The sequence below is a fragment of the Phragmites australis genome, chromosome 9 (genome assembly GCF_958298935.1).
Source record: "Phragmites australis chromosome 9, lpPhrAust1.1, whole genome shotgun sequence".
Classification (NCBI taxonomy): Eukaryota; Viridiplantae; Streptophyta; class Magnoliopsida; order Poales; family Poaceae; genus Phragmites; species Phragmites australis.
The window spans coordinates 32,019,347-32,044,213 of NC_084929.1; the positions used below are offsets into that span (position 1 = coordinate 32,019,347).

At 44.8% G+C, this 24,867-nt stretch overlaps 2 protein-coding genes, 1 long non-coding RNA gene, 1 other non-coding gene and 1 pseudogene across 7 annotated transcripts; 3 read left to right on the forward strand and 2 right to left on the reverse strand.

Moving 5' to 3' along the window:
- The first annotated feature begins 4,466 nt into the window (after positions 1 to 4,466).
- On the forward strand, positions 4,467 to 8,767 carry LOC133929199 (F-box protein At5g46170-like). Of its 4 annotated transcripts, XR_009911572.1 has the most exons (3): positions 4,467 to 5,828; positions 7,895 to 8,030; positions 8,284 to 8,465. XR_009911572.1 is itself a non-coding variant. In XM_062375860.1 (2 exons), exon 1 carries the CDS (start codon positions 4,578 to 4,580, stop codon positions 5,784 to 5,786), a length of 1,209 nt encoding a protein of 402 aa, XP_062231844.1. In that variant the 5' UTR covers positions 4,467 to 4,577; the 3' UTR covers positions 5,787 to 5,828; positions 8,659 to 8,767. The 4 variants fall into 4 exon arrangements, 3 of the variants coding, with proteins under 3 accessions (XP_062231844.1, XP_062231842.1, XP_062231843.1); XM_062375860.1 differs by lacking the exons at positions 7,895 to 8,030; positions 8,284 to 8,465 and adding an exon at positions 8,659 to 8,767; XM_062375858.1 differs by having other exon boundaries at positions 7,895 to 8,465.
- A 526-nt stretch (positions 8,768 to 9,293) lies between these two features.
- On the forward strand, positions 9,294 to 10,101 carry LOC133929861 (uncharacterized). Its single transcript, XR_009911664.1, has 2 exons — positions 9,294 to 9,920; positions 10,033 to 10,101. It is a non-coding gene; the product is annotated as an uncharacterized LOC133929861 (long non-coding RNA).
- A 2,817-nt stretch (positions 10,102 to 12,918) lies between these two features.
- On the reverse strand, positions 12,919 to 14,914 carry LOC133929862 (tyrosine decarboxylase-like). Its single transcript, XM_062376619.1, has one exon. The coding sequence runs from the start codon at positions 14,828 to 14,830 to the stop codon at positions 13,145 to 13,147; it is 1,686 nt and encodes a 561-aa protein (XP_062232603.1). The 5' UTR covers positions 14,831 to 14,914; the 3' UTR covers positions 12,919 to 13,144.
- A 5,955-nt stretch (positions 14,915 to 20,869) lies between these two features.
- LOC133928155 (protein BREAST CANCER SUSCEPTIBILITY 1 homolog) lies at positions 20,870 to 23,327 on the forward strand (annotated as a pseudogene).
- A 113-nt stretch (positions 23,328 to 23,440) lies between these two features.
- Positions 23,441 to 23,527, reverse strand: TRNAM-CAU (transfer RNA methionine (anticodon CAU)). The gene is given in 2 exon segments: positions 23,441 to 23,476; positions 23,490 to 23,527. It is a non-coding gene; the product is annotated as a tRNA-Met (tRNA).
- Between the last annotated feature and the right edge of the window lie 1,340 nt (positions 23,528 to 24,867).

Sequence of the window (24,867 nt, forward strand, 5' to 3'; positions counted from 1 at the left end):
AACTAAAAAATACAAAATTTACATCTCTAATTTCAACTAAGTTGGGCTGGGTGTTCGACAGGCGTATGTCCCTCAGCCTCCCGAGGCCTAGCCCGACGGCCTAAATCAAACCTGCCGTCGCCGATGCGCAACCACGTTGAGGTAGCATTATCGGATCACACGTTAGGCGTGAGCTGTCAGGCTCGAGCTTGGACGACGCAGCGACCTGTACTCGCGACATTGCCAGAACGCGTCCCACCGAACGGCTGGTCTAGCCACCGTCGGCTCGCTTCCACGCTACCGCTGACGAAGTGCTGTGAGCTGTGCGGTGCGTTAGTCCTCACGAGCCACCACGCACGCACGCGCAGCAACGGCCGCAAGTCACCAGAAACGTGGGATTGGAAAAACCTAGTGATAGAAAAAAAATATAGAAATAGAATAGGGTGGCGGGTGAAAAATAAAGGGATAAATGCAAAAACCCCCCCAAAAGTCACTTGGATTTTGACTTTCCCCCCCAAAAGTTGTTTTGTTGCAAAAAACCCCCCAAAGGTTTGATTTTGTTGCAAAAACACCCCTAAAAATTCAAAAAAATTTAAAACAAATCACAAAAAATTCTAAAAAAAACTAGAGACAATTATAAGACCTTTTGTGAAATTTGTTTTCAAAAATAATATCCTTTGCATCATATTTCATAGAGAGTAAGTTTGAAAAAAAAGAAAAACGTGCAACTCATTTATTAATTCGAGTTAAATGCATAGTTAATTATTTACTAATCCAAAAATCATGAAACAAAATTTTTTAGTCTTCTTACATGATCCTCTATCTTGTAAAAATACATGAAATCTTGAAATAGTTATTGTAATGTGCAGGATTCAGTAGATGGGTTGCAGATAGATTAATTCATAACTAATCCATAACACCCCCAAAATTAGTGAAACCACTTTTATTAGTTTACTTAAATAATTATTTGTGTAGGAAAAATAATTATAGACATGACAAATTTAAAATAACATGAGTTAATAAATGAGCTGCATATTTTTCTTTTTTTTCCAAACTTCCTCTCCATGAAATATGATGCAAAGGATATTATTTTTGAAAACAAATTTCACAGAAGGTCTTAGAATTGTCTCTAGTTTTTTTTAGAATTTTTTTAATGATTTTTTTATTTTTTTGAATTTTTAGGGGGTTTTTTGCAACAAAGTCAAACTTTTGGGGGGCTTTTTGCAACAAAACAACTTTTGGGGGGGAAAGTCAAAATCCAAGTGACTTTTGGGGGGGTTTTTGCAGTTTTCCCAAAAATAAATGATTGAAAAACACAAGAATTTTAGAGTAAAAGTCGTTTGGGTAGGTTTGTCTCGAGCCTGCGTGAGCGAGAAAAAAATAAGTTTCGACCGGATGTTGGAAATCCCGTGTTTTCATAGAATTGGTACAATATTCTTACAAAATTCATTTGAACAAAACGGCATGAACAAGATCAATTCCAGAGGAACGAAGAATCATGTGAAAATCCTTTAATCTAAAGGAGCCCTCAAGCCATCAGGTTGCAAAGGGTGCCCTCAAGCCTCAAGGAGCCCTCAGGTTCCTTTGAACCAAACGTGCTGGGAGTATGCAAAAATGGTTTTTTTTTTGTTCCATTGGAAGAAAATGGCGAGCTAAACACCAAACTAATTATTAAAAGATAGCTCAATGGTTGACATGTCAATAATTTTATAGCAATACAGCATGTTGCATATGAGCTACAGTATCATATTCGGCATACGGTATACCGATTACGACCGGGCCTGCGGTTTTTCGGCGTACAGTATACCGAAATTCTATTTGCGGTAAATGATATGTCGAATACGAATGTTAAAATTATAAATACGATAATATGTTGTCTATTTCATCAAATACGCTCACGTGTGTTGTCTAATTTTGAATTTTTGCCATAAGTTTGATATACTAATAAGACTAGTTTTTTTAAAAAGAAAAGAGCAAATTTTACTTTGGATCATATATTAGTGTATTTGGTACACTTTGAAACACCTTTAACAATATGTATCACTTTAAATCATATATTTTAGGCTAATCTTTTAGTTTGCACCATGTCTAAGGATTAGACCTTTGACCATATTAACGTGTCGAGCAGTTTCACGCACCTTAGCTCCACGAATTCAACCGGTAAGGTGGACTATCATTTTCGGTTCAAACTTTCTTCCTCTTCCCATCTAGCCTCAATTTGTTAGAGTTATCTCTCCGTATCGAACCTTCAGAGTCCAAGTTCCACTGCTCGCAGACTTTATATCTACTTATATTTCTATCTCCTCACGCCTACCTTGTCGTCGTCTCTTCTCAAGTCACCACCTGCACCACACCACTCTGGCCATGTCTACCTCGCCATCGGCCCGATGCCTATCTCTGCAATGCTAGAGAATAAGTAATTAGATGATCAAATTACATGTAAGATGTTTGTTAACTTTTTCGATGGCCAGCAATGCCGTGAACTTGATATCATCCTCCGCGATATGGAGAAATGGCTCTAGCAACTTGAGGATAAAAGAGAAGCTGGCAACAAAGAATGCACCGAGAGAAAAGAAAGATTGGTTTAAAAATAACAATCCACCCTCTCAAATAAGTACATAGAGGTAAAGTGGATGGAACTACTTATCACATGAGTATGATCAAATGTTGATTCCTTAAATCCAATAGAAACTAAAATATTAACATCACATATATAGTTCAAAGCGAAAGTTATTATTAAAATGATTTAAAATACACTAATACATGATCTAAAGTGAAATTTAATTAAAAAAATAGATAAGATAAGATACTACCTACAGATTCCGCACGGAAAACCCCCATTTTAGTACTACCTAATGACCACTGCTAGCTACCTCTGCTCGCGTGATCGCCATCAGCCATTTCCCTGCGAGGCTACTAGCATAGCATATGCGCGCTACACACTGAAGGTCTGCAGCAGTGCAGCCCGCAAGCTACAACAACTTACGCCGGTGACCACCGCCATTTCCAACAGAATCCCACAGAAAAGACCTAAAACCCAGCGACATTCCCTCGTTTTCCCACCGGTGCACCTGCGGTAGTAGATGTGCTGCAAGCGCGGCGGAGGTGTCTCCGGCAAATCCAAATCATACGGGCTTGTACGCATATGGTTTATCTTAACCATCCATTTCTCCCATTAATATTTATCTATTTCTCAATTCTTATCACATATACTATGATTTTTTACATCTATTTCTTCCATACAAATTTTAACACAAATAAATAAACCTGAAATTTTCACTTCCGTGTCCCCCTCCTGATCCTGTCTCTAGAGATGCCAAAGTGCCCCAGCCCGGCCCGGCCCTAATCAACACCCTAAACCCAAAGTTGCTTGCCTCTCCCAACGAAAAGTAGAAAATCCGAACCCAAAAAAGGCCATCGGGCATCAACATTTTGCGCTCCGGACCTCGGTTTTTTAACTATTTCCAGATTGTACAAAGAGAGGAACAAAGAGCTAAGGCCTTCTCCAACAGAAGGGGCAATGCCTCCCATATCACTGTAGCGGTAGGATTGCCATCTATCAACTGCTATAGTGATACGATCATCTTGCTATAGTGAAATAGTCATGATATATTTGCTAATTCTCTTCTCGATCTCTATTACTATTTATAGAGTATATCTGTGGGTCTGAGGAGAGAATAAAAATAAAGGAAGGTGAAAAATAAGATAGCTACTGAAGATAAAAAAAATATAAGATGCTATAATAGTTTTAGGGATGCTATAATAGTATTATAGGAGACGAAATTTTAAAGTAACTGTTAGAGATAGCTTAAGCTTATGCCTTATAGTATATGGATTTAGTATTAAATTAGTATAGGCTTATGCCTTAGGTTAGTTGCCTATTTTATCTTTTAGATAAGAAAAATATATAGCAAGTTACTATCAATCTAAAATTCTTGATAGCCTCATTTTACCAAAGTTACTAGAGAAATCAACAACAAGATAAACTCAAACTGAACTGGTTTTGGTTTTGGTTTTTAACCTAAATGACTCCTTTCATGCTATCACTTTTACCCAAGCTAGTTTTCAAGCATTTGGTGATTACTTATGCTTATGTTTTGTGCTATAGATGAAAGTTCCTTATTGATTTTGGTAGAGTTAGGTCCTGTTTATTTTTGCTGCATATTGTCTTAATCTATATTATATGAAGAAGCTTATTCTTACCGTATTACAAATTATAGGATTTCGTATTATAGTTTGACTTATGAATTGTGATAATCAATTTTTATATTAAAGGTATTTATTTTTATTTTTACTTTTAGAACTAAAACTATAGTCAGAATAAAAAATAATCATAGCCTTTGTGCTGGAGATAGTTGGTACTGAGGCTTGGAGTTGCAACGGACAACGATTTTTTTTGGGTCAAAACTGATTGAAATTTCACATCCCATGGCAATTACAAAAATATTCAGGGACTTCTTTGCATCTTCCCACACAAAACAAGAGAGTGCGAGCCGTCCACCTCTCCCTCTCCCTCCCGCCGCTCGTCGCCTGCCCACGTCTCCCACGCCCCTCTCCCTCCTCCAGATCCGGTCTCCCCCGCGGCTCCGCCGCCGCCGATGGCCGAAGATCCCGTGGTGTCCCGCCGCTGGAGCTGCGACCCCGGCGGCGACGACCGCTGGCTCTTGGGAGCCGCTGGCAACGACCACTTCGACCGCCTCCCCGACGCGCTCCTCCTCGTCATCTTCAACCGCATCGGTGACGTCAAGGCGCTCGGCCGCTGCTCCCTCGTCTCCCGCCGCTTCCACGAGCTCATTCCCCTCGTCGACTCCGTCCTCGTCCGCGTAGACTGCGTCATCCCCGACGAGCCCCCCTCCTCCTCCTCGTCCCCGTCGGCGCCGTCCTCTCCTACGGCCTCCGTGCGCGCCCGCGGGGTCTTCTCACAGATCGCGCGCATCGTGCTCGGCGGCATCGTGAAGCCCATCCAGGCGCTCGGTCAGATCCTCTCCCCCGCCAACTCCGCCCCCGTCTCCTCGGCATCCTCCGCTTCCTCCTCCACTTCGTCGTCGCTGCCTCCTGGCGACGTGTCGCACCACTCGCCCTCGGAGGTTCTCCGCTCTTTCAAGGAGCTCCGCCACCTGCGCATCGAGCTCCCGGCGGGTGAGCTCGGCATGAACGATGGCGTGATGCTCAAGTGGAAGGCTTACTTCGGGTCCACGCTAGGCAGCTGCGTCATCCTCGGCGCGTCCTCAGCCTCTCCGTCCTCCGTTGGCTCGGATGGCGCGGGCGCTGGCACAGCTCCCGCTGTTGACAGTGGCCGTGGCGAGCCTGACGATTCAGGAAACATCCCGGAGTCATTCTACACAAACGGGGGGTTGAAGCTGCGGGTGGTGTGGACCATCAGCTCGCTGATTGCGGCAGCGGCGAGGCATTACTTGCTGCAGCCGATCATTGCCGACCACACGACGCTGGAGAGCTTGGACCTGACGGACGCGGATGGGCAAGGAGTGCTCACCATGGACAAGTGGCAACTGCAGGAGCTGCGGATGAGGCCGGTATCAGCATCTGGGGGCTCGCACCGGACGCTCATGCCAGAGCTTAGCATGCAGCTGTGGTATGCGCCATGCATTGAGCTGCCTGTGGGGTTGGTGCTGAATGGTGCGACGCTGGTGGCCATCAAGCCAAGCGAGGAGGCAACAAGGGACACAGTTGGGAATGGGGCTTCTGGGTCGGCCTGGGTTTTAGATGCCTTTGAGGAGCCATATCGGACAGCAGTGAGGATGCTCCTCAAGCGGAGGACTTACAGCCTTGAGATGAATTCATTCTAATCCATGGAAGAGATGACATTTCAGAAGCTTCAGATGTGAGAGGTAAACTTCACATCAAACTGAAATCCAATGTTATGTCTGATTTTTTGCTTGTAATCACTGTCTGTAGATCAAGTTTAAGTCTTTTTCCCTCTACTTATTGCTCAAATCTTATTCTTGTATAATTGTGACAACTACAAACAGGTCACCGCTACAAACACACATTTCTATAAACAGCATGAGTTAAAGTGCCTAGATTGGATTTATGCTTGTGTTGTATATAAGAAGCAAAGGATTGCAAATTTGCTGTTTTAGTTCTCTCAGGTGGGACTAAGTTTGGGGTGGCCAGGACGGCTGCCCCAGCCCAGCCCAAGAGAAAACAAGCCCCCCTTCAAGCATCCAATTGGAACTTCTATCAGGCACACCTCCCCTGGCCACGCACCAGCCCTTCTATGGCTGTATCAAAGCTTATTGTAAAGGCCATATGGTAAAACAAAAGCACAGAAGACCAAATGCCCTGGATTACAAAACTGAAAGACATGACTAGCTAGTCTGCACAAATCCACAATTCATTGGCTCCTTACAACACTGTTGTCATTGCTTCCTTGGTAGCTTTCCACGAGCCTGCCCATCGACCTTGCCATGTCCAGATGTTGTGACTTGTGAACACTTCTTTGTTGTGACCTTACTGCACATCTAGTCATCGACCATTATGAGCCAACATGGGTTTTGGACAATTCATCACAATTTAATTTTGTTCCATATTTAGTTAGTTTTGCATACGGATTACTACGAAATGTTCTAAATAGTTGAGTACTTGGATTTAGTCTGTTCCTGGTTCTGCCACTGTAATGACCGCTAATTATGGTATTCTGCTTTCTCACTCATTTTACCCATCCGGTACATGGCTTGACTGATATCACTATTCAGTGGTGCTCTATTCTGATTTCTCTTCCATAAGCCCTCTGAGCTTTGAAAATACACCATTTTACCTCTCACACCAACAGGATCTTAGTGAACTCTCCAATGCCGTAGCCAGTAGTCCAGTAGTGACTAATGAACAAGGCATCATCCAGTTTCTTGGAAATGTATTCTATAATTTATTTTTTTCTTGCAATATGTGTAACCATACTTTCGTCTTGAAGCAAATAGGTCTACCTAGCTAAGTTTAATTACTTTCCCAAAACCCTTGCTAGTTGCTATAGAAGCATGCAGGTGTGTTTGGATTGCTCTGATGGTCAGCCTGTCGCGCTCACTGGCCCAAAATCTGTTCCAACCTGTGGATTTCAGCTGTTTTTACACATGATGATTACTGATAAGAGCTGTATTGTGTGACCCATCAAGGATTGCCATGCCATTACTGGTTTGGAATTATTCAGTTAAGGAACAGGAAAATATCAAGGAGGCTTGAAACATGTGGAAGCCAAGTGTGCTTGTAGGGTAGACAGATGATATTGTTCAGTTATGGAAGGGATATTGTGATTCCATCTCTTGCCATTACGTGGATCTTCCATTATGGTCCCATGGGCCACATACTTTTGTTGCAAGTACTAAGTTAATTGATTAACTGCCTTCTACATATTTCCCAAGCAATATGATAAATCTTTTTCCCCATGCCTTAGTTTTTTGGCGCATGTTGCATGTCAGTCACCTAACTTCATTAGATTTGCTCTGAGGCCTTCTGTTTTGTGTCGTAGTGATGGGAAATTTTTCTGTGCAATGGAAGAGCGAGGTTAGGAAGGGCCACCTGAAAATAGGGTTCACCAGTTACTTTATGGGCCCTAGGAAACTTTTGGAGCCCCAAAAAATAGTCCCGAGTTGATCTTATAAATTTCTATGGTTAAAAAATCGTGAAGTTTACTTCAGTTAATGTTCACTACCTTGTTAACTCGCAAATATATGCATGATATAAGCCTTCATAAAAAGCAAGATTGGATGGATGTTATGTTTTCATTAAGCCCATTGGATTTGGTGTGGTCAACAATTGTTCCACCAGATGTTCCAACAACATAAGAAGTCAATATGTTTAACATGAAGTTTTTGGTGGAGGCCCTTCACCCCCCCCCCCCCCCCCCCTAATAAAGCTAGCACTTCTGGCATGTTGCTGAAATCTTCTTCTCTATTTCCAGGATGTTATTACATTCTCGTGACATGCAACACAAGTGCTATGTGCCGTAACTACTAGGGGCAAATGGAGAAATTTTCTGGCTGCCTTTTATACCCCAGTCTGCACCTGCTTCGGATATGCTCCAAGTATGTATTGAGGTATGCTTTTTTTATGTTGAGCATCTTTCAGCAAGAACATGGATGAAAATGATGAGAAGCCGTGTGTTAATCTATCAATGCTGGAGTTGAGAGGCAAAGCCATTGTTGGGGCTCTTGGTGTTCTCTCTAAGGAAGCCCTTATCTTTATCAGATCAGATGTGGTGGCATAGATATATTATTTTCTTGTATGTATCCACATCAAGCTACTAACCTTATGTTAATTTCCGCTTTGGATCGTACTGCTTGTTTGCAGAATAGCTTGCACTATGCGTCCATGGGTGGGCTCTTAGATTCGAATTAGCGAAAACTGTAAAACTTTTACTTAAAAAGGGTTTGGTAATGTTGTAGCCGTGTGCTGCGAATCTGTGTAAGCGTAAGCGCTGGAGTATATGTTATGTTTGCAATGTTGAGAATGTTGCATCAATTTTGCCCGTATGATTGTCTTTCCCTGCACCTTTTCCTTGTTGCTACGAGAATGCTTTTTTGCTGGAGAAACGTCGCCTGTTTGATAGCTGTAATGCTGCGTCTGAGAGCAAAATCCTATATACTTGGCAGTGTCCGCCGGGAGCAGATCTCCAGTTCCATACTTCCATTGGCTGATGAAATTCCTTTTTTTAACCATGAGCAGGAGCACTGCTATTTCATTTAAGAAGAAAGGAAATTGTGCCGATTACTAGTAGCTGTATTACATTGTAAACTAAGAAGACTCCTCTAATGAGATCCATGGGGAAAAAACCTACTCTATCTCCGGCTGCCCACAGGCTATCCTGCGCAGCGGAATGTCTTCCTTGATCAGAAAGAAGACCTGTAGCGGTGGCAGCGCTTTGTTTTATTGGCTGATGAAATTAGTCCATGAGTGTCAGGAGCAATCAAACTGACCGTGGCACCGTCCACAGAGTCGGCAGAGTCCCGCGCGCGCACCAGCATTCAGGAATGGAGTGCCATTGGCACCAGGGGCTCATGACTCGGGCCGGGAACGGTGACCGCTGCGCTGCGAGACTTCGGCACGCGAGCTTCGTGCTGCCAGTTTCGTCTTGCAAATCTCAGTCGACAGCCATGGCTGCTACTTCACAATCTTGGAAAATGTGGCTGCTGCTCTGAAAATCGTGGATACGGACGGGGAACAGAGTACTGCAGTGCTGTACAAAAATCTTTTTTTTTCTTAAAACATGCAGGAGAACTACGTATTATTTTACTTAGAGAAAAAAAATAGTACATTAAACCAACACAACAAAAGTAACAAAGAAAATGAACAACAACAGCAAATCAGGCTAAAACAACACAACCAAGAACAATACATGAAAATCAGCTAAAATTACATGAAGATGGACGGCTCCAGTAGCACACCAAAGGCCCCCTCAACAGCGACCGAATGAACCACCATGCTTATGTTAGGAGTTGAATTGCTAAAGGCACAATCATTACATGCTTCTATAACTCCCAAGCCACAAGAATGAATGACGAGGGAGTTAAACTCTTTTCTGAATTGCTTATCTACATGCTTGATTGCACGGCACCACCACCCTGAAAAGGTACGTCCGGCTGGGGCGCGTACAAAAATCTCATCGTCCTGACCAACAAACAGAAAGTGAAGTTGAGATCAAGTTCAGTTCAGTGGTACATGCGGATGAATCAGTGAACAACGACGCTACCTACGATGAGCTGTATCTGTGGCCGACTCACTCCGCATGCGCACGAGCACGAGGAGAGTACTTCCTCTGCCTGATGCCATGATCGACCTGTCCTACAGCTCCTGATAGGTCATCGACCGATCGAGACCCAGATGAGATAGCCAGCTCGAGATTCAAGTAGAGAAACGAGCGAGAATTGATTCAGATCGATCCATGGCAGAGATCGATTGATCTGCATCAGCAGCAGCAGCAGCAACAGGTAATGAAAGGATATGAGATGCACGTCTTTCAGAGTTGAGCATTGGAGTTTCAGAAACTCGCTAAACCTTTGCTCGTTCAAGAACTTATCCTTTTTAGCTCTCTCTCCACAGGTTGTGTCTGAGCTTGAAACTTTGTATGGTGTTTTGCCATCGCAATCCCCGCCTATGTGATTTGTTTCAGACTTTATGGTCACGATTTGGTTCGGGAAGTCGAAGTGAAATGAGATGTACGGGGGTGGTCGGTGTTTCAAACATGGTTCTAGGTTTTTTTGCAAAGGTTTAATATTGGCTATTGTAAGTGTTCTTATGCACAGATTTAATTTGAAGTGTACTTCTAATAAGTACAAAGCTTAGTCCAAATATCATGTGCGGTGGCAAGATACGTAACACGACCAAATTCCTTTCTACCCAATGCAATAAGAAGAAAATTGACTGCCTTATTGTTGTTTTCAAAAGCAGTTACTTACCTGTCGCAACACTCACCATGTCATCTAGAAATTTTATACTTTTGCTCCACAATATTCCTAATAGGTTCCCCTTGGCTCGAAAGATGAGCTCTCATCCGAACCTTCAAGTAGAGAAAATCTTGACCATTAAAGGTAGGAACCCTAGTACCATTTTTATCCATGTCAACAAGTGATCCTTATCGAGCTCTGATATCAATTGAAGAACCAAGAAAGACGACTATAGAGGATAGTGAATAGTAACCTCATCAAATTTTTTAATGGACTTTTATAATTATCACCTAACACCTCTCTTCTAATCGGTCAAAGTCACATACACACAGTGGAGATACTGACCTTAGGAACAGAATTATGAAGCTCTCAAAACAAATCCCAAACAACGGAAGAAGCGATAAAAAAAGAACCAAAAGGAACAATGAAAATAGCATGAAAACAACATAAGCGGACGATCTGGTCAAGGTCCACTCATGGTCCAAACAAGGTCTGAACAACTCACCTACGGTACGGTGGTAAGGACCGGTGGCAAGGTCCGATCAAGGTCCAGATATTAAAAATAGAGTTGAAAAAGTTGAAAAAATAACTAAGCGGAAGGTCTAGTCATGGTCTGATCAAGGACCGAAGGGCTCACCGTAAGATCTGGTGGAGACACCGTATAACTGAAACTGCAAACTGAAATTTTCCAAAACCTAACCAAATCAACTAAAAATCTCACGAAACTTTAAGTACATGTGGATATGAGTTCAGATACCCTTTTCCAACAAGAATCAACTCCAGATCTTGAGAAAGTGTGGAGCTTTTTCGAAATTGATGATTCTAAGGCAATATACTAAAAAAGTTAAACCCTTTTGTGAGCTTGTGAGAGACAGATACACTAGGTGTTATTGATATGCTTCTCATTAGTCATAGCTCATAAGAACTCAACAAGAACATCACCAAAACGAAGGGAACAAGAAAATCATGATTTCACTATAAAGAAGGCCTAACTGGGCAAACCACGCAAATTCTCCAAAACATTAACTTGTGCTAGGGGGTTTGCAACCAGATTATAACTAGATAAATATCACCATCCTTATATACAAAACTCATACAAAAACAAAATTAAAAATACAAGAAAACTTGCAAAACATGTAAGGGGGCCAATTGAGAGAGGTAGATTAGAAAATGAACCACAAGAGATTAGGGACAAGTTCTTCCATGGATTTTCAGTGGAACTAAAGTCAAAAGTAGAGGTCACCTACCTCTCTCTTTTGTTTGAAATACAAGTTTTCTCTCAAAATCCAATTGTTTTCTCTCTTTTCTCTCTTCTCTTCCTATCTTATCTCTAGGACTCACTCCAAACTGATCTCTAAGGCTCAAGAGAGCTGTAGCACTGTCCCTCTCTATTTATAGAGCACCTTGGGACATTTCCCCGAAATGCTCTCACCTCATACACTTGACTATTTACCCCCTAGCATTTTTGTCTATCTTTTCTTCTTTGATCTAACATCTCCGACGTCTTCATTACTTTGCTTCGCGTCAACGCAAAATTCACGATGATGCCACGTGCACCTCTAATCTCCATCCTTGCCGCAGTTTTGATACAGGACTACTAAATCTTCTTACATGCTTCTCAAAGCGTTACTTTTCGTCGCTTGCTTACATCCTAAGCAAATCTTCAGATGTCAACACATGTCACCTCATCCCATGATCCTGATCGCTAGCAAGTCCCTCCCACTCCTGAGCCGTCTTGTTACTTGCACTAGTATCCCACTCGCTTTGACTTGCTTAACACTCCGTCTTCATCAAACTCTATGTGCTTCTTGCTCTCTCTATGTGTACGGTGTGGATCATCTTTGACTTCCTTACATCCCAATCCTCCACCCCCAAGCCTTATGCTTAGTCCCAATTATCTCGTCGTTGACTATCAAATTGACTTCATTGACCTAAATATCAAATATCATGAGACAAAAAAAATGCATTTCCTTCTTCTCCATTAATTTCCATTACATTCACCAACTTTGGTTAGTCACAAATAATAATCATACATTGGAACAAATAGACATGATCATGTAATCCTAAAATCTCGTATTTCAACTCATACCAAATCAACTTGTCAATTACCCATCACAAATACTAAGCCATGTCACGTACCAACATGACGCCAGGAGGTGGCAGGCTGATTAGCATCTGTTCTTTGTTAGGTAGCTGGTTAATAATAAATTTGTTTTAACCTATTACAGTATATTTATCAGCTGCCATTATTTTCGGTAGAAGTGGTTTAGTATCTTCTTTGAGTTCATTGATACTGTCTGAAATCATCATGTGGAAGATGATGAGGTGGCCACCACGTGGCAAAAAATCAGGCGATATGACGTCCATATCATCAAAACCGTTTAGTAAAACCACTTTAGGGGTTAAGTGATCCGGTATTGAAACTTCAGATGAGTAAAATGAACGGTTTGAAAGTTCAGAGGTTATCCGGACCATTGATATAGTTCGGAAGAGTAAAGTGAAATTTTTCCTTTTATATATGTTGCCATTCATTTAATTGTGAATCAATCTCATGATTAAAATAAGCCATCACTATGCTTCAACAGAAAATAGGGGTTGAATCGACTAGTTGAATTTACCACAGTAGGGGTTTCCCTACTGTTTCGCCAAACAAATCGACTAGTTGAAACCTAGAAACAGATGTAGAACAACGAACGAACTTGCGAGTCCAAATTGGTAAGAGCCGTCGGTCCTCGAATGCCTGCACGTAAGAATATTTTCCATCTCGATTATTTTCTTTCAGATGGAGCCGACGCGAGGGCACCCTCATTTGCCCAAGGGGAAGACGCCGGGGCCACGGCATTGACATCCGCACAGCGCGCGCGTCGAACAGTGCGCTCGTCCGTGCGCGTCGCGGCAGCCAAGGTAGCAGTGGCCTGCTCTTGCACCACGCTCCACGCCTCCCGGACGTGCCGCTCCTCGGTGAGCGTGCTGCCGATGGCGCAGCGCAGAATGTACATGCCGCCCACCACGGCGGAGCTCATGTACGCGCGCCCCGTCGCGTTCACCGCCTCGAGGAGCCTCTCGTTGAGCTCGTTGGCCGCCGTGTCGTCGCGGCCGCGCTTCCCTAGGAGAACCGCGGGCCGCAGCCGGAAGCACACCAGCGCGAATTGCCTCGGCACGGGCACCTCGAACCGCGCGTCAGCGCGCACCATGGCCTCGAACGCGGCGGCCATGCGCACGTGGGCGCGCACGAAGCCGCGCAGGCCCTCGACGCCGTGGCACCGGAGCACGAGCCATAGCTTCAGCGCGCGGAACCGGCGGCTCAGCGCGACCTGCCAGTCCTTGTAGTCCACCACCGCGGTGCCGTGGCCGTCCCTGGACGATGGGTCCTTTAGGATCACGTCGTGGTCGGTGCCGAGCGCGGTCGTAAGCGCCGCGGGCCGCCACACCCACAGCGCACAGCAGTCCATGTTGGCGAGGAGCCACTTGTGTGGGTTAGTGCTTAACGAGTGCACGGCCTCGGCGCCAGCGATCGCGTGGCGGAACTCCGGGCACACACACGCGGCGCCGGCGTAGGCCGCGTCCACGTGCACCCACAGGTCGTGCCCCGCCACGGCAGCGCAGAGCTCGCGGAGAGGATCGATCGCCGCCGTCGGCGTGGTCCCCACCGTCGCGCACAGGAACAGCGGGACCCTGCCCGCCGCCTCGTCGGTGCGCACGGCGGCAACCAGCGCCTTGGGCGAGAGAGTGAAGCCGCTCTCCCGGGTTGTCCGTATCTCACGGTAGTTTCCCCGACGAATGCCGGCAATGTGAGCGGCTTTCTGGAAGGAGAAGTGGGTCTGGTCGGAGCAGTAGACGACGAGGTCACCTATCCGCTCCTCGCCTATCTCGGCGAGCTTCCGGTCTCTGGCTGCGACGACAGTGCAAAGCATGGCCTCGCAAGACGTCCCTAGCAGCACGCCGCCGCCGCCTCCGGAGAACAACAAGTTCTCCGGGAGGTGCAGAGCCTTGCCGAGCCAGTCCGTGACGATAACCTCGAGCTCGGTGGCCGCCGGCGAGGCGGCCCACGTGAAAGGGTTAATGTTAAGGCCCGCGGCGAGGGTTTCACCGAGGGCACCCACATTGCTGGCCGTCGCGGCGAAGTGCGCGAAGTGGCGCGGGCTCTGCCAGTGTGTGACGCCGGGAAGGATGAGGTTGCGGACGTCGCTCAGCGCCGCGGCGAGCGCATCGGGCTCCGGGCACGCCGGCGCCGTCTCGGGAAGCTGCCGAGTTAGGAAACCGGGAGAGACGGCCGGGCGCACGGAGTACTCGTCGATGCGTGCGTAGTAGTCCGCAATGAAGTCCACGACTAGGCGCCCCTGCCTGCGGAACTTGTCGGCGTCGAGCGGCGGGTGGCCGAGTGGAGGCACGGGCGGTGCCGCTGCGGCAGCCGCGTTCGCTGGGGCTGTGTCGGCGTGGTTCGAGATGGCCATCGCTGGTGAGTGGAGCCTAGTGCTGCCGTGAGCGGAGAGGAGTGGCAGGGTGGGGGGTATTTGAAGGCGCGCATGGCAGCGCAGCGGACGAGGGCTCCAGCGGAAGAGTGTCAGGCGCGCGCGCGCGCTGGCATCGGTCGTTTGGTCTGAACACGCGCCGACGCGCGGTGTGACACATGGGCCGGTAATGTAAAACCGTACGATGGAACGATGCGTGCACCACGATGGCGCGTCCAGATTCCATGGACCACCGGTCCTACTACATGGACACCAATTTCGTCATTTCCCCTGCAAAAGCATAATGATTGTGATGGGCAGCGTATGGCAGTTGTGAGAGCACGAGCTAACCAACTAGCCTTTCATTTTGTAAATATATCCATAGTGAAAAATAGCTTTTTTTAAGCGAACACGGCGATCTAGAGTTGAAGCCAAACATATATTAAAAAGAAGAGAAGAGTTAATTTAGTTTATAAAAAAAATCGGATCTAAATTTTTTAATATATGTACAGTTTTAAAGAGTAAAACCGATATAAAACACTGTAAGGACAATACGACCCTAGATCCACAGACGATGTTTATACTAAAAGACATAACTAGACAACAAAAAACACTAGCCCAACTCAACTCACGTGCTAACCAACTGGATAATTGTCACCCTCATAAACTTAGTCTGACACGCAAGTCGGTAACACGTCGCCTCGAAGGAGCCCATTTTAGACCTAATCGGTGTCGTAAAGCGCCAAAAGGAATGAAAAACTGAGTATGTAGGGGTTAACCTAAAAAAAACAGGTAGTCACCGAAGAGCACGGTGGGCATCCGACGTGACGCCTATAGGAAGGGAGCGACGATAATACTATCATCGCTCGACCAGAGATCCAGTCAGTGTTTTCACCCGGAGTGCTGCAAGGGGAGAGGGGGAGAAGTCGCCGCAATGATGCCTTAAGGAAGGAGATAACACCTTAGGATGCCAACGTCATCGGCACCGGCATGCAGTCGGGTAAGGCATACGCACGCGACTCCTCTAACCCAAAAACCGCACAAGATGACAGAAGCTAATAAGATCACGTCCGATCGGACAGACTAGCAAACCTCAAAACTGCATCAACCCAATGCCTCTCCGAGTCGAAGACCCCGTAACCCCACCAGACACCCCGCAAAGGAGGGGAGAAATCAGAAGCAACCTGGGTCAAAGGGGCGGATAGAGGGAGGGTGGAGTAGTGCAGGCGTCAGGACGTCGGCGATGTCGGCCCACACAAGCGCCTTGGCGAGCTGCGCCACCAGCGGTCACGAGCACAGGGACAGCGGACCGCAACAGCGCACCGAGTGTGTCCAGGCATAGCTCCCGACGTTTAGCACGTGCAGGAGCTTCTCCACGCTGAGTCGGCCGACGAAAGGAACACATGTTTGAGTAGCGTTAGTCGATAGCACAGGCTACTACCATATCGAGCCCACCCACTTGCCACTCTCCCTCTCAGCAACTTTCTTACACTTTCCAACGACCATGCCCATCCACACAATGGCCTCCTACCACATTGTCCCTACACCTGTCTTGTCACCACCTCTGCCTCTCGTCCTGCCATGTTTTGTTTGAGGATATGACTCTCGTTTTAGTAGTTTATTTGTAGTGGTGTGGTGTGATAGGTCATCACCTCTACCTCTCGTCCCTCCATGCCGTATCTGAGAGATACGACTCCATCTACTAAAGTTTCACAACCCGGTTTTGGTGAGTATTGTGGTTATGCATGATGGTGTATGTGCACGCTCATGTGTCATCACTGTAATAAAAAAAACATGCAGTCACTAGCTGGAGATGAATTCAACTTGCAATGTGAACTTCACGGGACATACACAGACATACACTACATGTTAACAACACGACTCAGTTTGCGGAGATGTCTATATACGTCTTAATTAGAAAGCGATGCAGTTTACCATCTTCGGTGTCCATCGAGAGCATAGAGTAGATTTGCAGTTCCACGCGTCTTTTTTTGCAAACGAAACGGATCAACATGTCACGAGCGAAGCAACTAACTAATCGCGAGAAATGGAGTGCATCGGTAACCATTTCGAAGAAATGGAGTGCCCGGCGGTGCCCTCGGCATCAGCACTCGGGAACGGAGTTACTACTCACTACTACACATGCTTCAATTCGCGACCAGCTATTACTATCGGTTCGATTATAATAGACAGCGATAAAATAGTACTATTGATTCACAACCTTCCAGCCAAATAATGATTGAGCTCACAAGGAGCGACAATAGTATTATTATCGATTTGTATTTAAAATCGATATTGATGTATCATTACCGGTTAGTAATAAAAATTATTAGTGATTAGGTAGTATCATTGTCAATTTTTATTAGTAACCGATAGTGATACTTGATATTATTTATTGCCTTTGATCTTCTCCTTTGAGGTCGAGATGAGCAGATGAGTTGATCAGTTTCTTGATCACCAGTTTTAGCTAGTATTATCACTATATGTTTTAGTCTTAAACCAACAGTGATAATAAGATTATCATTATCGGTTAATGATATAAACTAATGGTGATAAGAGGTATTGTTGCCGATTCTGCAACCGATAGATGACTATGATAATCTTGGATTATTAGTACCGGTTCAAAACTTACCACTGATGTTAGTTATGAACCAACACTGATTAGTGTTTTTATAGTAGTAAGTGCATGCACACTGGCCCGTGTCCGTCACACTGCGAGATTTATCACTGAGCTCATCCTGCCGCATGGGTAGCTTTGGCCGCTCCAGCCATCCGGTGCATGCGGCCATGTGCTTCCCATGCATCTTGTGTGCGACATGCATCGATGTCCCCCACTATCCGTGAACGAGGTCCCTCTTGGTTGGCCTCAATAACATGCCTAGTAGACAACCATTGAGTACTACCATGTGCGAGCGAGGTACTTACACGCGGCAGGGTGCGCCGCTGCTCTTGTGCTTGCCTATGCGCCATCGCCTACGGGACCGCACAGGAACTCCCTATACGCTACTCTCTCCATTTCGCAATATTTGTTCATGGCCTCGGGAGTATCTGTCTCAAATTATTTGTCCATTGCGGTAACAAGGATGCTTTATGGTCTATTTTCCTGTTATACCCTTGAGTGCATGCATGCATTTACTTCAACGCTGATGGGTTACTTGCTCTCATCCTTAAATTTATTAAGGGTAGCATGGTCATCTCACTGCATTTTTTTTACTCAATTTTAGTATTTCTTGGTTTGTACGTAATGGTAGGCGTGGACAAACATTGCGAAACGGAGGTAGTACGTCAACTGAGAAGAAGATATGAGTAGCGCGGCCCACAACTCGCACGCACTAGGCCCACGACCCACCTCTTTTCTTCTTTCTTATCTCGTTGCCGCATCCTTCATCTGCTCACACCCCGCTCTCCGCCTCCCTACTGCCTCTCCAACGCTGGTATGGCCTGCTGGCGACCACCTCCGTCGTTAGTCCTCCTCCCTTCTTCCCTGCATCGAGCTTCTTCTCTAGCATGACACCTCACCGCCTTACCCCTGCATTCGCCACCACCACCGGACCGACCTTCCTCCGTGGGCCTCCCTCTAGAGTCGAAGCTCTCCCAATCCTTAACCCAACCCTAACGGCTCACACCGGCCGTGACGCACTTGGGAGGCGAACCCATGAAGACAGAGGAGGAAGAAGAGCAGCTATCAGATAGATAGCAAGCCTGAATCTCAAAATGTGCTACCTGTAAATTATTTACGGGTGTGCTACTTATACGAATCGCCAGCCGCACCTACCAACAGGAACGGTCGGAAAAATTGACTATATGCTCCGAAGTTGATGAACCTTTGATAAAATATTTAAAGTTGTTAAATTTATGATTATATGTCCTATAAAAACTAGTTTGTAACAAAATTTTGTTTTATGTATTGTCACTAGATCCTTGTACATCAAATTACTCTTTGCCCCATTGTTGCCCAACCCGTTCGACTCTTTCCATGTGTGCAGTGACCGCCAGCCGCCATCGACTCGCACCCCTGCTCAGAACATCCGCTCGGCGAGCTGCAAGTCCAAAGGTGGACTTCTCCGAGGCGCGCGAGGGCGAGGTGCACTTCCAGGGATCCGACTCCTCCAACGTGTAGAAAGTAAGTTACTGATGAACAGTGGCAGGAACAATATTTCTTGTCTTGGTGAACAGTAATTTGCAGAGAATTGTTGTGCGCAGCAGCAAAGCACATGTGGCTATTGTTTGCATGTACTGTAGCAAAAATACTATAGTTACTATTCATGTAGTGTGGCAGAGGAAATTCACGTGCCTTGTTCATCCGTGCCACACACCTGAGGAGCCGGATCCGCTTCCCGGAGATCCCCACTCACATCCTCGAGAAGATCTGCGAGTACTTTTACTGGTCCCTGCACTACTCAAGGTTCCCTTCCTTACTTACTGCTGCTCCCCCCTTCACCACATACAGCGCATGTCCAATTACGTATTCACTTACTAGTTACTCCAGTTTGCTTCGTATTGTAGTGATAACAATTAATCAATGAACCAGCCACCCCCCAATCCCGTCAATTGTATTTATCAACCTCAGCCTCTGCCTGATCCTGGCCAACTGCTCGTTTTATGTATTTATCAATCATTCACTGTTCCAAACTGACCATTTTCTTAACAAACCTCTAATCTGCCACTATATTATTTAGTATCTATGCTATGCTATTCTGTGTTTAAGTTCTCCCCCCCTTTTTTGTTCTTAATGCATCGATTTTCTGCTTGTATGATGAGCTAGACATATGGTAGTTGTATCTCTGCAGACTATCTATCAGTGAGATGACCAGACTCTGAAATTCCTGAGACGAAGAGTTGCTGAAAGAAGTGGCATCATCTGAGTTTCAGGTGCTGGCCTGAAAAAGCTCTGAATTACCATGAGCTCGTGTTTGGTGTAGCATGTAAAACATCAATCGAACAGAAACATTCAGCACACCTTCAATGCATGTAAGATGGATACAATTTTCTGCCTTGTTATCTAGCCTGTTCTTGTTTCTTGTTATCTTGTAACCTTGCCGCGACACCTTGTCAAGGCCTCTCTGATCCAACCTTGACACGGAGGCCAGGGCCACATTTTTTGTCCGCTTTTTTTGGGAGCACCCCGAATTCGGAGCTCCTGCCAAACTGCCATGAACTGTACCAGATCTTGTTGTGTGCGTCTGAACAAATTTGAACCCGACCAGATGCTAGATATGCTGATGATCTTTGTTTGCAGTACTTGATGCCATGCGTTCTTTGGCTTTTGCGGCTTCATTTTGATTGATTGCAACTGTTCAAGGGTAAACTTGTCTATTTATAGGGTTATTTGCTTCCATTTGTAAAAAAAAAAGACTATGTAGATATATCATCAAACCATACAATCAATTTTGGACATAATCAAATGTTCATCAACTTTAAATATTCTACTATCTCCATTATGAAATATATGTCGTTTTAGAATACGTGCAGTCAAAATTTAGAAACTTTGACCACTAATATACACAAAACTATTAAGATTTGATACATGAAAATGATAGTAATGAATTTGTTATAAAAAATACTTTAACATAATCTAATTTTTATTAACTTTTACCAATAGATAGTTGTTAAAAATAATAATCAAATATATTTATTAGAGACTATATTGATGTCTTAAATAATAAGTAAAAGAAACAGAGGTAGTACACAGATTCATCAACTTCGAGACATATAGTCAAAATTTCCGGAATGGCCCGGTTGCCAAGTTCGATGGGCTGTCAACTGTAGCCCCCCATTAGACTGTAACACACGAGACCCGCATGGCCAAAAAAGATCCGGCCCGCCGGCTGCTCCACGCTGAGAAGCCGCAGCCCGCAGGCCGCCGGCGCGTCCGAGGAGCCGCCCCGCCAGCTTGCGAAAGTGGGAGCACGGAGCACCAAAATCGAATGGGAACTCCCGCCAACATGAATCCCCCTCCTCCCAAACCCGAAATCAGAAGTCCTCCGAGCCGCAAGAACTCAACGCTCGTCGTGAGATCCGGAGGGAGGTCGAGGGATCGGGATGGCGGACGTGGGGAGCCTCGAGAAGATGGGCCGGGAGCTCAAGTGCCCCATCTGGTACGCCGCCGCTGCCCTGCCCCGCCGCTTCTTGGTTTCACCTGCGCCCTCGTAGCCACTACTTGGATCTGTGAACAAAGCTATCTTGGACTCGTCTTATTTTTTGTCTGTCTCTGGTCTCTCGTGATCTTTTTATGAGTTTTTTTTTTTTTTTTTTTTGCTTATACATTCTGGTTCCCCCAGTGTGAAATGTTCCTGTGTGGGACTTTCGATTTGTTGTGTATTAGCTGAACACTTTTATGATCTTGGCAGCTTGAGCCTGCTCAGTTCGGCGGTACCCGTCACCTGTAACCACATGTTCTGCAAGTGAGCCTCGCCCCCCTGTTCCTCCCCGTTGTAATCTAGTTGCAATTTCTAGTTTATGCAATGCAATAGGTCATATTGTTCAATTTGGTTTCATGCGTCACTTACCTCACCTTTTTTTCTTTTGCAGTGGTTGCTTGATGGAGTCCATGAAATCCGCTTCCAGCTGCCCGGTGTGCAAGGTCCCGTTCCGCCGCAGAGGTTAGTCCGTTGGTGCAGTGATTGTTGCAGTGGCTAAATTACCTACGTTTTGCGTAGAAAGTCACATGCCTAAATGAACCAAAAAAAAATTCCAAATCTACACAAGAATGATTTGTTGGGATTCATCGGTGTATTTCATTTCTGATAAATTTGGAAGTATCAATTTTCGATGAAAGTGGTGTTTACTGGAAATGCATTAGGTAATGCCTTTATCTCTTGTTGGTGCAGAACCCACAGCCTATGGATTTGCTTTCTCTTGTAGAAATACGGCCAGCACCACACATGGACAATTTGGTGGCCGTTTTCAAAAGCATGAAGGCTGCAGCAGGTACTAGTATTGTGTCAACACAGGTGGCCCATGCACCCAAAGTTGCAGGTAATTAGCAACTTATCATAAATTCTTTTTTCTGTTTTGTCATTTGTGGCAAATGTGCAAGATTTATTTACGTGCTTATACTGATTGTTTACATCTCTGTCTTCTGAACCACATATGCTGAATTTATTTGAGCATACTTGCTGTTTTAGATATTTGGCTCTCTATAACAATCGAATTTCAGAGAAAATGATATTACTATTCTAGAGCTTACGGTCTTATTTTTACTTGAAGATGGATCAGAGTGTGGTAACAGTGGCAGCAAGCCTTAAAGGTTGCAGAAGAAGAAGGTAGCATCCAAGAAGGAAAAGAATACAACCAAAGAGCCAAAAAATAAGCTGAATGGTGATGTTGAAGAGGATAAAGATAAAACATTGACTTCTGACAAACCAGGAAGCCCTTCATTGTCACCTTTTTTTGGCTAAGGGAAGGAGGAGAAGAAGGTGGCACTGCTGAAACTTTAAGTGAACCGCTATCATTGGACACACCCTTGCGTCACAATGCACCTACTTTTAGTGATATCAAAGATTCTGATGATGAAATCCCTAATAATATGACTCCTAATGTAAGTTCTTCTGAGCATTTTGTGTTTTTATTTTCCTGCTTGAACTTTTGTGCTTATCATTTGGTTACATGTGTTGCAGAGAAAAGCTGAGGTTACACGAATCTTCGATAGTGAAATATTTTAATGGAGCCAAAGACCTTGCTCTCCTGAGCTGCGTTCTACTCCGTTGAAAAAGCAGGTATTTTGGTTAACTGAGGCAGATGCTCTATACTATCCAGTTCTCCTTTCCCACCCTCTTTATAATCTGACTATTTACATACATATTGCATTTTCCATGTATTTGACTCAGCTATTTTGTCGGTCCAGGGTAAGTTTAAGAATATATTAGATCAAATCACAGAGAAGGATGACGGTGAAGATATGCATCTTGGTTGTTCATTTGATAAATTAGATCATGCAAGTAATGCAGTTCAGCCTGTCAATGCTGAAGAAATTAAGCAGAAGGGAAATAAGGCAGGAGCTAAGAACAGCAAAAATTCAAAACTGCCCAATCGTGGTAAGCTATGTACAAAAGGATCTGATGCTGATCAACAAGTGACAAACGCGTTAGAATGGAAAGAGAGAGAGAAAAAACTAACCAAGTTCAGGTTGTTGCGCCGTCTCGACGCCAGCGGCGGCGAGTTATGTGGCAGTGGCGCGCGCGGAGAGGCACCGCCTGAAATGCCATTGGGGCGGAGGCGATGGGTTGGAGCTGAGGCTTCGTTGGAGGAGAGATTAGAGTTTGGAAACGGAGGAGGAGGTGAGGGCGCAGGGACGGTGGAGTCTGCAGCGGCGGCAGCATCGCTGCGGTTTGTGCCGCCTCGGTGGCCGCGGCGGGTGGTCAAGCAACTCGAAGGGTTGATCGTGCACGCTTACGGTTGGAATGGCTGCGGTGCCGGAGGGATCGTGCTCGTTGGACTAGAAATTAACGGCCCAGAGTCGTTCATGATTGAGGTCGAGAAAAAAATGATGGTAGATTAACAAAAAAGGTTTGGACCAAAGCTCAGAGTAGCTCGTATCATCTGGGTAGATGACAATTCGTGACGACCCATGTGTCACAGGAGCATTTTCATCACCGCGTGGCCAAATTTAATTGGGGTGAGAGAGGCTCGAACTCTCGACCTCAGGATAACTCAAACAAGCTATGAGACCTACGCGCTAGCCAACTGCGCCACCACCCCGTTGTGATTGGTGTGGAAATTGAAACATCATAGAGTTTGTGGATCGGCTAGACGCATTTCGGCACGAAACGACGACCGCGAAACACATGCCTCAATTGACAGGAACCATCAAACTATTGCTCCCTCCCATCATAAATTCTTATCATTTTTATTTTTCACGGTCTTCGATGAGTAACTGTAACTATTATTTTTTATTAAAATATAATCATAATATCTAATAAAATATAATATTATGAAAATATTTTTCAAGATAAATCTACACTGTGATTTTTATGTTTTCTAATTAAATATTTTGAAAGTTATTGAGAATCTAAGTTTTAAAAGTTTGAATAAATCTTGATTAAAACAATAAGTATTTATGACCAGATAGAATAGTAACTAAGCGCATAAGAGCTTGTTTGATTTAAGTCTAACATTACCATATTTAAGCTTAATTATGTTATAGATTTTTAGTAACTGTTTGGTTGACTGTTATAATTATGGTAAGCTACACTTTATTAACTCCTTAACCCGTACGTAATACATACAATTTTTTAGTTAACTTTGTAACACATGTGACTAAAAATTTGTTAGCCACATTTTTGTGACAAGCCAAACTTAACTGAGATTTGGCGTGATAAATATAGGTATAATCCAAATAGATCCTAACTTTTACCTGCTATGCTAATGTCGAACTGACAGAACACATGCTTGCATTTATCATTTTCTTTTCAAAGTAAACATTATTTTTTAGTTTAAGGTAATAAGTGATATAGGTTGTCAAATGTCGCATACATAAATGTGTGACCGGGAAAAGAAATTTCACCATCAAGGTCAAAGGGTGTCGCGACCGGGGAACGCTCGCCTCGTGACAAGTGGAGAGGACGATGACTCCACGACATTGTCATGAATGGATTGCAGAGTAGTAGATGAGAGGCTGAGTATTCAGGCATTGCACACCTAGCAGCTGGGAAGCGCCAATCTACAATCTCCTATCAACAGTTAATCGTTGGATCTTCCATCGCCGAGCATTCTCACTGTCATTGTGCCACCTCCTTCATAATAATCCACCACCACCACCAAACACATCCTTGCCCTCTTTCATCAGCCACCGTCTTAAGCAAAGCGAGCGTGTCGTTGCCATTCCCGCATGTGGCATCAACCACTGTATCCCCTTTCCGAACAATACTACTCCACACCCTAATCAAAAAAACACACACAAAATAAGATAGAGAAGCATGGAAATGGCTTCTTTTACACATCTCACTTGAGTTATGCACTGTATCTTTATGCAACGGAACTATTTACATTAGAAAATTTAAAGTTCCTTCGACAGCTAGTACAAAGGGCTAAAATTGGAT

What these genes read in the sequence shown, in the direction of transcription:
- LOC133929199 (XM_062375860.1), top strand. Translation starts at nt 4,578, where the DNA reads ATGGCCGAAGATCCCGTGGTGTCCCGCCGCTGGAGCTGCGACCCCGGC.
- LOC133929862 (XM_062376619.1), bottom strand. Translation starts at nt 14,830, where the DNA reads ATGGCCATCTCGAACCACGCCGACACAGCCCCAGCGAACGCGGCTGCC.